General features: G+C 52.5%; 1 protein-coding gene across 9 annotated transcripts in view; it reads right to left on the bottom strand.

Moving 5' to 3' along the window:
- Window positions 1-5034: 5034 nt before the first annotated feature.
- Window positions 5035-13152, bottom strand: part of TMCC1 (transmembrane and coiled-coil domain family 1) — a 118520-nt gene continuing 110402 nt past the window's right edge. For all 9 annotated transcript variants that reach the window (XM_068409513.1, XM_068409506.1, XM_068409510.1 and 6 more), the window contains 2 exons: window positions 11971-12106; window positions 5035-9281 (listed from right to left, as the gene is read on the bottom strand). In XM_068409513.1, the coding sequence (XP_068265614.1) occupies window positions 8967-9281; window positions 11971-12106 (451 nt within the window). In that variant the 3' untranslated portion in view covers window positions 5035-8966. The remainder of the gene's footprint in view (window positions 9282-11970; window positions 12107-13152) is intronic.

A 13152-nucleotide genomic window follows, 5' to 3' on the forward strand; every position in this document is an offset into this window, starting at 1 on the left:
GCATGACAAAAACTGTGCTCTGCCCCTGCCTGTGGCTCGCGGGGCAGAGGAGACACACCGGGGGCTGGTGGGTGCTTCTAAATCTCTCCCACCTCTCAGAAAGACTTTAGGCAGTGGCTGGAGACTGGCGTGACTCTCTGGGGAGCGGGGACCCTGCCCATTGCCACACCAGAGGGAACGTAGCGGGAGAGTCCGAGCACCCCCTCAGAGAAGCACCCGCAGCGGGCACACTGCAAGGCCCCTTGGCAGCCGTGCCCCTGTCCACACTCGTGCAGGAACATCCCAGCTTCCTGCCAGCAGCCCAGAGGGCTCAACAATTCCATCCCCAGAGCTGCCACCTGTGCCATCAGTGACCTCGGGGATGTAATTTCACCTCCTTGTACCTGGCTGGAGGAGGGCTGCTCTGCCGGGCTGCTTGGCAGGAGGCCCTGAAGATTAATTACTGCATCCTTAGCCAGAGCTTCAAGCATCTGTTAGAAGCTTCCTTGGTGAAAAACTTCAGCCCTCCCCAGATCCTCCATCTTTGAAAGGGCAGGGATGGATTACCTCTATGTTGTAACAACTACCTGCGCTATCCGAAATTCTCAGGGTTTCCAGATGCTCCAGACAAAAAAAAAAAAATCAAACATCCTGGGCAAGAGCCCACAAGCTCAAAGCCAGTTATAAAAGGCAACAAATGAACATGAGCACTGGTTAGTGTTGGCTTGCTGCTCCTAAGCAGTCCATGGGTCGGGGACAGGGCTTAGGGGAGCACAGGTAGATCCTGAACCTCAGCCTGCGTGTCTGGGACCCGGCAAGTCACTCAAACTGCACGTGCTGCAGGAAGCAGACCAAAGCATGCCAGTAGCTGCGCCGCCGGCCTCCTGGCCAGGAGCTCGCAGAGGGACCTCCTTCTGCATTCGCCAGCGACCAGCAGTGGTGGGAAAGGAAGTGAGTCAGAGCTGAAGCGTGCTAACAGAGAAGCAAAACCAGCACCTTTAAAAGCCATGATTTGGCTTCGGACAGTGGGGATGGCCACAAGTGGTGGAAACGGGAAGTGTGGCAAGAAAAGCAGCTAGTCCCTGTTCCCCTCTGCCCCCGCTCTCGGCCCAAAGCCCGCACTCCCAGCGCCAGACCGCTGGCTGGGGCCCAGCACCAGACCTCCAGCCTCTGGGAGCAAAACCAGGGCTCGTCCAGCAAGGCCTCGAGTGCTGCTGCCAGCGGGCGGGCAGTGAGCTCCGGAGCCGCCCGGCAGGACTGTCCTGGTCCTCACTCTGCGCCTTGAGCCTGGACGTGGCCCTGATGGGTGTCACTGGGCGGGGGCACTTGGGGGCACCAGCGCTGTGTCCCCACTCCCCCACTGGGTCTGTGAGCTGCCAGCAACTGACACGGGGGGGGCTGCTGGCTCCCTGGCTGCTCAGGGGCACCCTGGATGGACCTCCTCCCTCTCCATCTCACTCGGGGGAGATGCCTCAGCAAAGGGAAATTCCAGCGTGAAGCCCTCTGGTGTGGGTGGTGCAGCCAGAAGGACCTTCACGGTCCCGGCTGGCCTTGGCTGTCCCTGGACCGGTGACTCTTCTGGATGCTGGCATCTCAGGGGAGGCAGCATTCTCCCACCAGCTGAGCCTCACCATCACCCCAACGAGACCCGTGGGGACAGCAGCCACCCCACGCACATGCTCAAAGGGAAGTCTTAAAAATAGCAGGCAGCTGAGTGCATGCCAGCTCTGCCAGGTGCCGCAGCCGCAATAAAATCCATGTGGGGCTTGAGCCAAGCCAGCCGGGAGGGGGGGCATGGGCTTCTCCCTTGTGCAGCCCCCCGGGAAGCTGGCTGGCGTGTGAAGGGTCCTGCGGCACCGCTGCACTGAGCTCAGGCTGCTCTGACCATCCTGGGGCAGGGTCAGGGCAGGTCCCCGGCCATGGGCACCCACTGCCTCGCTGGCTCTGTGTGGCAGGCACCTGCGAGCCCTGCGCCAGCAGTGCAGGAATCCAGAGGCAGAGGAAGCAAATTGAGCATAATTAAATAAAAGCCCTTTGTAACCCAGATAGTACCACTCTATCTACTCTGCTGCCATTATCGCTCCTGCTCACTGCTATGGCTGTGTGTAAAGCATGTTTAGGTCAGCCCAGCAAGAGCTGCTATCTCTCCCTACAAACCATCCGTGCCTGTGTTTCTGTATCAGACGTGGAGACGGGGCAAGTCCGTCTCTCTCTCCCCCTCTCCTCTTCGTACACTTTGTGCTTATCAGCCAGTGCAGTGGAGAGGAAAAGCAGACGCTCCTGCCCCATATCAGCACTCCACAGCAGCTGGCTCTGGGTCTCCCTGCGAATGCCCACGGCACTTCACGAGAGCCGGCCATGCCAGCAGCAAGCCCTGTTGCAAGCCACTGTCCCCAGGGCCGCCGAGCCTCAGCCCCAGGCTCAAGCCTCTGCTCACAGGTTTTCTGGGCAACACGCTGCGGGGCTGGGCTGTCCCGTCCCCACAGAAGAACCTGAGACCTTTGGGGCTCAGATGGGACATTCCGGCTCAATGAGTCGGTGAATTCCTATGTGGGGCTCCACGAGCAGCTCCTGCAACTGTCCGCGCGCCAGAGCAAAACAAAAGAGTGTCCGGGACAGCGGGGCCCCAGATTTCCTTTTGCTGATGGGGAGAGGGTGGAGGATTTTTAACAGCCCATTTAAAAGACATTTCCCAGTCAGGACCCTGCTTTTACCAGCTTGGGAGGGGGACATGGCAGAAAAACAACGGGCGTTCTGCTAACGGGAGAGAGCATATTCAGGCTGAACCTCTGCAGGCTTACCTCACCCCGGGGAGCAGGTAGCTTGTCACTGTCGGTTCTGCCCGCACTGCTGGCTGCCTGCATGCTCCATGGGCCATGTCCCCACTGAGCTGGCCTGGTTGCCACCTCCAGCTCCTGCCACTCTGCTGCCGCTGCAGAGGGCCCTCCTTCCCCCACCAGTGTCAGGAAATAGGGAATTTATCAATGTGGTCATTGTTACTGCACTCTGTCCTGTCCCTAGTGAACCTCCAAACCTCATATGATTTTTTTCCCCTTCTGGTTTCATTAGGAGTCTACTCTGCATCACAGAAAAGACACCTTTGTGTGTGATCTCTGCTGCTGGACACACAGCGCCACGAGAGCAGGGCTGGGGCAGGCCCTTGGGCAGCCTTGGTCAGCGTGGTTCCTTCCTCTCCACTGCTGGGGCAGGTCAGCAAACAGGACAACGGTGTCCAGGAGCCAGAGCCTCGAGGCTCGAGGGCCAGGACCGCCAGCAAACACACACTGCTCAGCAACAGGACCAGCAGAGGCAGGGCTCAGACCTGTGTGCCAGCAGAGCCTGTCCGGTGAGCCAGTTGTGGTGGGGGAGGCAGGGAGCAGCATGACACCAGATTTTTGTAGACTCCAGCCCCGCTTTGAGGAGAGGAGAGGAAAGCTCCAGATCAGACAAATGACTCGCTGCCACTGTAATCACAGCCCCAGCCGTGCTTAGCACAACAGAAGCATTCAGCCTTACTGACAGCTGCTTCGAGAGCCATCAGCGTCTGCCGTAAACAATTAAGCCCTGGAATAGCTCCCTCCGGGCCGGGACAGTGACGCGCGGCAGAGCCACGGCCCGTGGCCGCTCGAGCCCGTTCCGCGCAGACACCGGAGCAGGGCGCGGGCCTGGGCGCTGGGCTGCGTGTGGGGGGTCTGGAGAGGGGCTGCCGAGCCGAGCAGGGCGCGGCTGGTCCTCACCCGGGCCAGCATCGGGTGCAGGGGTGGGCTCAAGCGGCGATAACCGCGGGGTTACTGCCGCCGGGCCGGGGCCGAGGGCCGGGAGGGGCCGGGACGGGCCGGGCCCGCCGCGCTGCGGGGAGCGGCGCCACGCGGCCGCCAAGTGTCGCCAGAGACCGCGGGGGCGCGAGTGCGCAGAACCAGCTACCGCCGCCAGGTGGCGGCAGAGACCGAGCGGGGCGAGGTGGGAGCACGCGGGGCGGGGCCGTGCCGGGGCGGGGCGGGGCGCGCGGGGCGGGGCGGGGCGGGGCGGGGCCGGGCCGGGGCGGGGCGGGGCATGCGCGGGGCGGGGCGGGGCGGGGCCGGGCCGGGGCGGGGCGGGGCATGCGCGGGGCGGAGCGGGGCCGTGCCGGGGCGGGCCCCGCGTTCTGCGGTTACCGTCAGCGCGGAGGCACCGCTGACATCGTCCCGCCAATGCCCCGCAGCTACACGGTGCCGGTGGGAGCGGTTCGGGGCCCGCCGAGGGCCCCCTGGCAGCCCCGGAGCCCCGGGCAGGCGGCCTGCGCGGCGGGGAGCGCCTCTGCGCCCGTCCCGGCTGCTCCGGCCCTCCCGGGGGACAGCGCGGCTCTCCGCGCTCAGGAGGGTCCCTTGTCCTCCCCGTGCACCCGCGGGCTCGGCGCTCGCTCCCCCCCGGCCCCGCACCCGCGCGGTTGGGGGTTCGGGCCCGGCCTCCGCCCGCCGGGCCTGTCAGGCTCGGGGCGCCGGGCCCCGGGCTGCGCACACGCAGCGCAGCCCCTCGGGCAGGGACGGGCGGGGCCGGCGGAACCGCAGCTGGAACCACCTTACGGCTGTTCCCGACGAGCGAGGGAGACGCAGGCGGGAGCGATGCGGCGGCAGAGCCGGTCTGGAGCAAGCGGCAGCGCTGTCAGAAGGACGTTTCTGGAAGGAACATCAACCAAAGCTCCCGAGCGGCCTGGGAGAGCTGCGGCACCTGTGCTGAGCACGGCACCGCCTCGGCATGCCCGAGGCAGCGCAGGAGCATCACAGGGATGTCATTTCCCTGCGGATGTTTTCTGCCGAGCCGTGTCCCACCACCGAAACGTGACTTGCTCCTCACACGATCCCCGTTCCCGTCTCGGGGTCCCTCCCCCCCGTAAGCAGGACGTTCATTTCCCAAACACCCCACTTAGCCCAGGGTGTGCCAGGCAGGAGGATGAGCCGTGCTTCCCGGGTCACAGCTCCTTCCCCGAGCACACCACAAAGCTCCCCTGGGTCCGCAGCCTCCCCTCCAGCGACATTTCCAGCAAGGTCCCTTTGAAACATCCACACGAGGCCGGTGTTAATAGCTGAGGTCTTTATTTAAAGTTTTTTATATACAGTAAAAGTGTCACAGATAAATCTGCGACAATCAGACAAGACAAATGTAAATCTCTCTCAACAATTAGCAGCTTAAGATCTATAAACTACAGTGTTACGTTCACAAGTGTCATTTCTGTACTTTTCAACCCGTGCAAGTGAGTTTTTCTGTTTATTTTTTTACACTTTTAAAACACACTTACAGCTAAGTCAATTGCCTACTACTATACCACCTGGCATACACAACACAGACACGCAGGGTTTTTAACTCTTTAGCCACATTCAGAATTCACTTAAAAACTGGCAAAACTACCCAATCTTGAACCCCTTTGTAACTTGGCTTCTTTCGTTATAATGCTGCTTTTTTTAATTTAAAAAATGCATATTTTCAAAGCTGAAAGACAGTGCTTTTCTGTCCCAGTGCAACACGTACAGAACTCAACATTTCATCTGATCAGACCCTAAGAACTCATGGGATTGGAATAAACCAATGAAATAATTGCTGTGAGCATGCCCAGTATCATTAAACTAAACTAACGAGGCTGACAGAAAATAGAACTTTATAAAATTTTAAATGGTAATTTTTTTTTCATCACCATTTTCTTTCTTCTTTACACTGAGAAAGCAAGCAGGGGAAAGAGATGAACTTCATTTGAACCACAGAATTTCAATGAAGAGCTGCTGCTTTTTGAACTAACACAGTCCATTATATTCTTCCCTTTTTATACGCCAAGTTGATACGTGCTACACATATCTAAGCAATTTCAGAATCGTTTCACCTCTGAATATGAAATGTTTTGGGAAACATTCTGCAACTCGGAGATGGTCACGGAAAAGTTCACATCCTTCAGGAAGGCAAACAAAAGGTACTCACACGCACACTCACATCCATGGCGGAAACTGACTGCTACGTGTCATCCAGAAACGCTTCACCGAGTAAGCAAACACAACCACTTACAAGGAAAGGGAGCTTTAAAGCTAGAATCACATTTCCAACAATATAATCATTGTTAAGCTATCAGAAATCATCACAGACCTTCAGATTGAAGAGGGAGGCAAACCCCAAAACGTTCTGCTAATGCAAAAGGCAAAACACATGGCAGTTGTGTTAGGATATGAAAAGTGGATGCAGCATCATATATGGCATTACTGCAGACAACTTTCTGGAATGGAAGAAACTGTCGAGAGAGAGAGAGAGAGACAGACAGACAGAGCTTGTCCAGAACCATATGTACACGGCCTTCACCAAACAGTTTTGAGGTGATATGTTTCTATTAAGCCTGTGCCTTCTGGCAAATTAGCAAATGGTATTTACTGAAGATGACACAGAGCTGAGACACTAAATGAAATTAGGATATAAAGAAGATGGACAAACACTTCCTTCAAATACTACGGACAAGTGGCACTGAGTGTCCAAGTCCATTGGCTTTCAACTCCCTCCTGCTTTGACCACGTAAAAACCTACCACGAGCAATTCTGGTGTGATCAAAACTGAGAAAAACAGAGGTGCAAAGGCCAGGTTTGAGAAATAAAGGCAACAAAGCTTTTCAGCTACGTGCCAAATCAGTTCTCTTATTCACACCTTTGTTTCTGACAAAAACTACATAATGGGAAGACGAGTTACCCATGTAATTTGAATCAGCCTGAGAACGGGTAAACAGACTAGAGTTTTGCTGGAGCTAGAAGCACGGTCTAGGGAGGGAATGTTTACGCAATGTTTGCTCTCTGTCTGCAGCTCTGTAGAAAGCATGATTATTTTTGGCTCGAGTCAGCTGCAATTGGCAATTTGTGTTTTAAGTAGGACAGGAGCAGATTAGTGCACGTGGTGACAGAGAGGTGTGCTGGGATCCCTGGGGAGCGGGGCACCTGAGCTTCCTGGGACTACGGAAAAAATCGCGTCTTTGAAGGAAGGAGGATGGCTGGACAGCGCAGGGCTGGCGTCCGCTGGCAATCAGAACACCCTCAAGGCTGTTAACCTCATTTGAGGGAATTTCTCAGAACCCGGAATTTGCATCATAGCATAACGTCCTAGGCTGCAGTGTGTATATATACGATGTACATGCTCCATACACGTGTATGTAGATTTCAACTGGCTTAGGTCACTTGGGCAACGTTTGGTTCCTAGAGGGAACTTAAGCCTGGAAGGAAGGAGAACAGTAAGATCTAACTAAACACCATAAATGGCTTTGAAAGAGAATCCTGGAGTCTTTTTGGATTTCATGGAGACGGAAGTTGAATCTTGGCTTTGTTACAGCAAAAGGGACACCAGTTAAAAACACAGCACAGGGTGAACACAGGCTCCTTGGAGATGAAGCCTGCCGGCCAGTACCAACAGCATCAGCCTGTGCTAGGACTTGGGAGTTCCACCTGAAGCTGCCATTTCCTTTACAGCTTCAAAATGGTATTTACAGCTAATACTTGCCCCCATGGCTGAGGAAGAGGATGCTCTCTATGGCACACCACACAGGTACAATGGACAACGAAGATCTCGACACAAGACACACAAATGACCTTACCAGAGCCTGACGGGAGGAAAACTTTGGTTTCACTTTTTAGGGGTTTATTTAAAAATTAAATCAGAGATACTTCTGAGACCACCACTCTTTTCAGCGGACTGTTGATTCAGTATTTCTTTCCTTAAAAGAACCTGTCTTTTCCCTACGAAGGGATGAAGAGAAATTTTTTACTCTTATCCTGAGGCCAGGACTGAGAGATGATGTGCAAACAAGAAACATAAACATACTCTCCTTCACAGCTGGAAAAAGAAAAAAAAAAAGCCCTGCATGACAAAAACGTGTGGAGAAGATAGATGTTTTTCATGATGCTGCATCTGTATGCTCAGGAGGACAGATAATGGCATATGAATAGCGCTGCGTTCCAGACAGGCTGGCACTAGAAACTACTCTCTGCCCTCCTCAAAACTGTTTCAGGACAAGACGGCTCACAATTATTCACGCATTTCTTCATTTAAAAACATCACTTCTTTATTTGAAAGGAAAAAAAAAAAAAGTAATGACCCTCCCAACCCCTTCCAAAAAAACCCCCAATAATAATAATAATAATTATAATAAAAAATCCTATTAGAAACAATAAGGAAGCACTGAGAGTTTGAGTATTACACTCTTCAAGTATGCTGTTCGGATTTTTTTTTTAATCTGTGAATATACATATATAAAAAAAACCTTAAAAGTGCGACCAAGGGCTTCTGCTTAAAGGTAAGTATTTCAAGGACTACTTCAAAATACTGTAGCACGACTGTGCAGTTACTGTGCACGGCATGAGGCTCCCACTTCATGTGCTCCAAGTCAGCCAGCCTTACAGGAAGTTATCGTACGTCAGGTCAGCACAAACGGCGAACCCGGACGCGGAGCTGGGAGAGATCCAGACGACGTCAGTTTTCTCTTGTTAAGGAAAGAAACCACTCTGAACGCATACATCGGGACATGGAATGTGAGCAGACTTCACAGTAAAAGTTTAGTGTTACAGGTTTGCTGCGGTACCATCATTCAAGGCTGTGCACCAGATTTAGCTTTGCTCATCTTACGCTACCCACGTTCTCTTCTTCCTGACAGGTTTAGTACAGTAGTTCAAGCCACAATTTAAACTGCCCATTGGTATGCTCCAAATTTCTGTATTTTATTTATTTCTTTTGTACACTTTAAAGAATCGTAAGATTTGCATCCAAAGAGAACCATGCTACATAAAAATTATCCAGGATTCTCGCCAAAAAGAGTTCTTGAATAAAATCTAAAAAATACTATTGCAATGCATCTCGCAGAGAAAAAACGTTATTCTAAATGTAAACAAATTCACTCGGACACTTTAAAACTTCAGTGGAGTAGTTGCTGACTAATCTTTGCCACGCTCGCTCGCTGAGAGCGCCGGGAGGAGCGATGCAGCCGATTCCTGCTGCCATCATCTGCGGGGAGACAAGAACCGTTCCAAGTAGCCGGTGATGGCGTCCCAGTGCTTCCACAAAAAGGCAATGAAAACCACTACAAATAAAGTGCTGAACGTCCTATTGCGAGTCTTCATGAGGGGCACGACGCAGTTGGCCACCGTGGAGACGAAGACGAGGAGGACAGCCATGACAGCCAGGAGGATGTTGATGAACTTCCCCAGCAGGTTCCTGGCCGTGGCGTTCTCCAGCCCCTCCAGCTGCACCACTTGCTGCTGCTGCTGCTGCAGCTCCATCTTGGAGATGCGGGTCTGGCATGCTTCCAGTGCCTCCTGCGGGCAAGAACACACCGCTGGGCTGCCAGCACCCCACACGTCCGCCCCACTGGTGGGCAGCCCGTGGCTCTTACCTTACCGACTCGGCCAGACCCGGGCCGCCTTCCCGCGCCTCCCGCAGAACCTAAGTCACCACACCGATCTCACGCCCCGCAGCGGGAGCAGAGGAAGCTGTGCCATTCCCCGTGACTGAGGGCGAGGAGCCCCTCGTTAACCAGGTGCTGCCATTTGTAACACACCACGTCATCTCAGTTACACCCGAGAGGCGCGACAGAGATGACAGGCGGGGTGGGAGTTGGGCGTTGTTAAACAACACTTCAGCTGCCACTTGGCACTGTCAGCCTGTGTCTGCACGTGCTGCAATGGTCACCTGGGACCTTACCGTCCTTCCTGCCCCGCAGTGGAACCAGGGGGAGGAGGATGCTGACAGCCCTCAGCGGTCACACAGCCTTTGTCTGTCCAGAAGGAGGGGGCTACCCAGTGAGCTCCTCATTTCAGCTTTGGTTTCAAGAGATCACTGAGAGGACAAAGGTGCTGCATCCAGCCAGCACTCCTCCTCCTCTTCCTCTTCTGGGATGCGTGTTCCCAGAGCCTTCCATTTCCATCACTTTCCTTGCAGTGGCTTGTGCCTGTCCAAGCCCTCTGTGAGCCCATTCAATTCTCTCATCAACCTGGCAGAGTCAACAAAAATGACTAAACAAAAAGGCTCGGCCACATTCTGCTTGCTTAGTGAGCTGAGTGAGCTCAGGGAAAGGTTTGAGGAGCACCAGGGCTGGGACTGCACAGCTGGTGTCACAGGAGGAAGGTCTCCTCCTCCAGGCTGCAGCAAGCTGTGGCACTGGCACAGCTCCAAGTGACACTGCAAGGGTCGGAGAAAGGAGACGTCCAGGAGAAGGGTAAGAAGGGTGAGATTTATGAAACTGCCTCTAGGAAGAGGCAAAGCAAAAGTATGTGGAAGGAGAAGACTATCCTGTACAAAACAACATCTCTAAAGCACTGCTGACTTGGGGGTGATTGTTTTCAGACCTTTTCACCGTGTTGAACCTCAAGTGGACCAACCCAACCCGCAGTACAACACTGGCAACATGCAGCAGGTGGGCTAGGGAGAAGGAGCTGGGGTTTTAAGGCAGTTAATGCAATGAGACATTTCTGCTCTTGGAGATAAAAAGTTACAATTGTTCCATTAATCCTCCCTCAGAGTTGCTTTTCTCAGACCTAAAGGCCAGCTTCAGGTAACATCTAGAGGTCTGCAGCAAGCAGCAGTCTCTCTCAGACTGTTCACTGCAATAGGAACCAGGACTCCTTGCCTACAGACTCAGCTCTGTCACTGCTCCTCTGCAACATCCGCCCATGCTCTTAACTAGTTTTTCAAGAAAACTTAACACCTTTTCCCAGCAAAGCTGAGGAATAGTCTGTCCCAATTTGCAAGTTTACACTAAAAGTGCTGAATCATAAAATGAAGATGAAAAAAAGCTACTGAGAAATCCCCACTTAAATTTAAGTTTTCAACCTCACTTCTTCCTGCTGTGTTAAATTAGAGGAGAACAAACCTGAATACGGTAACACTCCCCCAGGGGAGAGCCTCCTGTTCACCCTGGGAGGCCATGGCACCGCTGTCCACAGACACTGATTTATTTCAACCTTAACTTAAAGGTCACTGTCACCTGTTACATTTCTCTGCCATTGCATCATGTCTGTGGAGGTCAATGAACCAGGGGGACTTCTCTTCAGTTATGGTCCCCGAAAGTACAGGGCAAAACCAACCCGTGTCCTCTAAGAGCAAGGAACCTGGAAGGACATGGGCTCAACTGGTCTTGCAGCTGGACCCACCAGTGTGCCCAAAGCGCAGCCTGCTCTGTCTCCAGAGGAAATACCTGGCTGAAGCTCCTCGGGGGGAGGAAAAAGGGGGAACTTTGACCTACAGTTCTCTGCTCATGCTATAAATATCTCACGTCAGCGATCAAAACCAAGGTGCCTGCTAAAACTAGCGCAAGCATTTAAAATGGCTGATAGATCTGCTGCTAAATACACCTTTCTTTATAAGGTTTCGTGGCTGCTCACATCATTTCCCAGGTCTTTTGCTCTGTGGAAGGCCCTCCAACTCCATAATCTCTCTTTCCATAGCTCTGGTCTTTTACGTACTGAAAGAAATTTCTCTTTTAAAAATACCTCCTTATTTGGGCAAAACCAACAAAGAATTTTTTCCTGACTCAATGCATAAAGCCATTTTTCCTTAGGCATATGTGATCTTTGCTCTAAAATTAGTGACACAGAAACACACCCTAGGGGCAGTTTACTGGGAACGCTACTGGAAAAAGTGTTCAGGTCATGGCCCATTAGTTTCTAATACCCTACAAAACCCTGTACAAGAAGTGGATGCAGGCTTCCACTTTGCTACAACTTATTTAAGAACTCTGCTCCAGACCAAGCAGCAGGCTCGCTCTGCAGGTGAACCTGCCTGCTGGCACACAGGCACAGCCCTTCTTCACAGAAGACGTTACTTGGAGAGATACTCGCGGGTCAGATGGAATGAAGGCCCTTTCAGGACTCGTCAATATGCAATTTGGCAATAAAGCTACAAGGATTAAAACCCAATATTGAATCACAAAAGTATTTCAAAAGCGAGTGAGTTACAGAAAGAGCAGGTGGAAGACAGGACTCAAGTGTCCTTGTTTGTGTCACCCACCTGGATGTCCTGGGCTCGCTCGTAAGACTGATAGGCAATTTTCTCCTCCATGCTGGCCAGCTCCTGTTTTAGATTGAGGATCTCATTCTGGTGGAGCTCAGTCAGGTCATTTAGCTGCTCTTCGAGTCTTTCACATCTAGAAAGGACACACACGGTACAGTAGCTTTAATGAGGACAACAAAATTACACCAGTAACAATCGAGCAATGAACATCAGAGACTCCTTACTGAAAACTAGCGTGGCTACCTCCGTCGTTAACAAAAGCACGTGTTACAAGGCAAGGCTCTCTCCCTGGGAGTTAGGGAAATCCTTTCTACCAGGTAAGGTACTGTTAATCCTGCTTCTGTCCTGGGGAAAACCACACAGAGCGGTTAATGACAACTGTCAAGTGATGCAACAAACCATGGAGAGAATTGGAACAGAGTAAGTTATTCCCTGAACTTTTGTTTAAACCAAACAGTTCCCTTCCAATGCCATAAGCTCTTAAGCACCGTCATCTACGCTCGGAACAGTAAGTCATAAAAATGACACAGAAATTAAACGTGACCGATGCCTCAGAGCACACGAGGGTCCTGTCTGATCTTTACATGTGAGGTCACATGGATATCTTTGACTTACTTTTTATCTCTCGTGAATGACGCAGCTTAGCTAGCAAAGATCATTGTGTTATTTATAAGGAGGGCACATGAATCCTTAACTTGCAGGCTTATTTTTCCAGTTTGCTACTGGTGAATGGACTGGGAGCAGCCCTGAGAAAGGGGGCTGCCCAGAAACCTGAGTTACGAAATTCTGAGAGATACAGTTTTGTTTCTCCTTGAGGGAGTTTTAAATTGACTTCAATGATAGCTCCATAATGTTATTTTAGTACTTTCAAAATACCTTAGGGATACTTTGCATTTGTATGCAGCACTTCATTTTTGGAATTTCAAATCCAAGCAACTCATGCTTCAATACCTTTTTAAAACCAGGTGAGTATCTGTACTGCTTCCCAAAGGTAAAACACCCCCAGAGAGCCAGGCCACAGCTCCAGGGCCGGGAGCGGCGAGCTGGGCACCGTCCACACCCCCTCTTCCACCACATGTCCCACTAGCTTCTCACCCTTGGATCATCACGAGCGACAGCTCTGATGGTGACCAAGGAGTGGGTACAGCTGTGGTGGCCACTGGCGTTTTCCCACTCTCG

The sequence above is a fragment of the Nyctibius grandis genome, chromosome 10, assembly GCF_013368605.1.
Source record: "Nyctibius grandis isolate bNycGra1 chromosome 10, bNycGra1.pri, whole genome shotgun sequence".
NCBI lineage: Eukaryota > Metazoa > Chordata > Aves > Nyctibiiformes > Nyctibiidae > Nyctibius > Nyctibius grandis.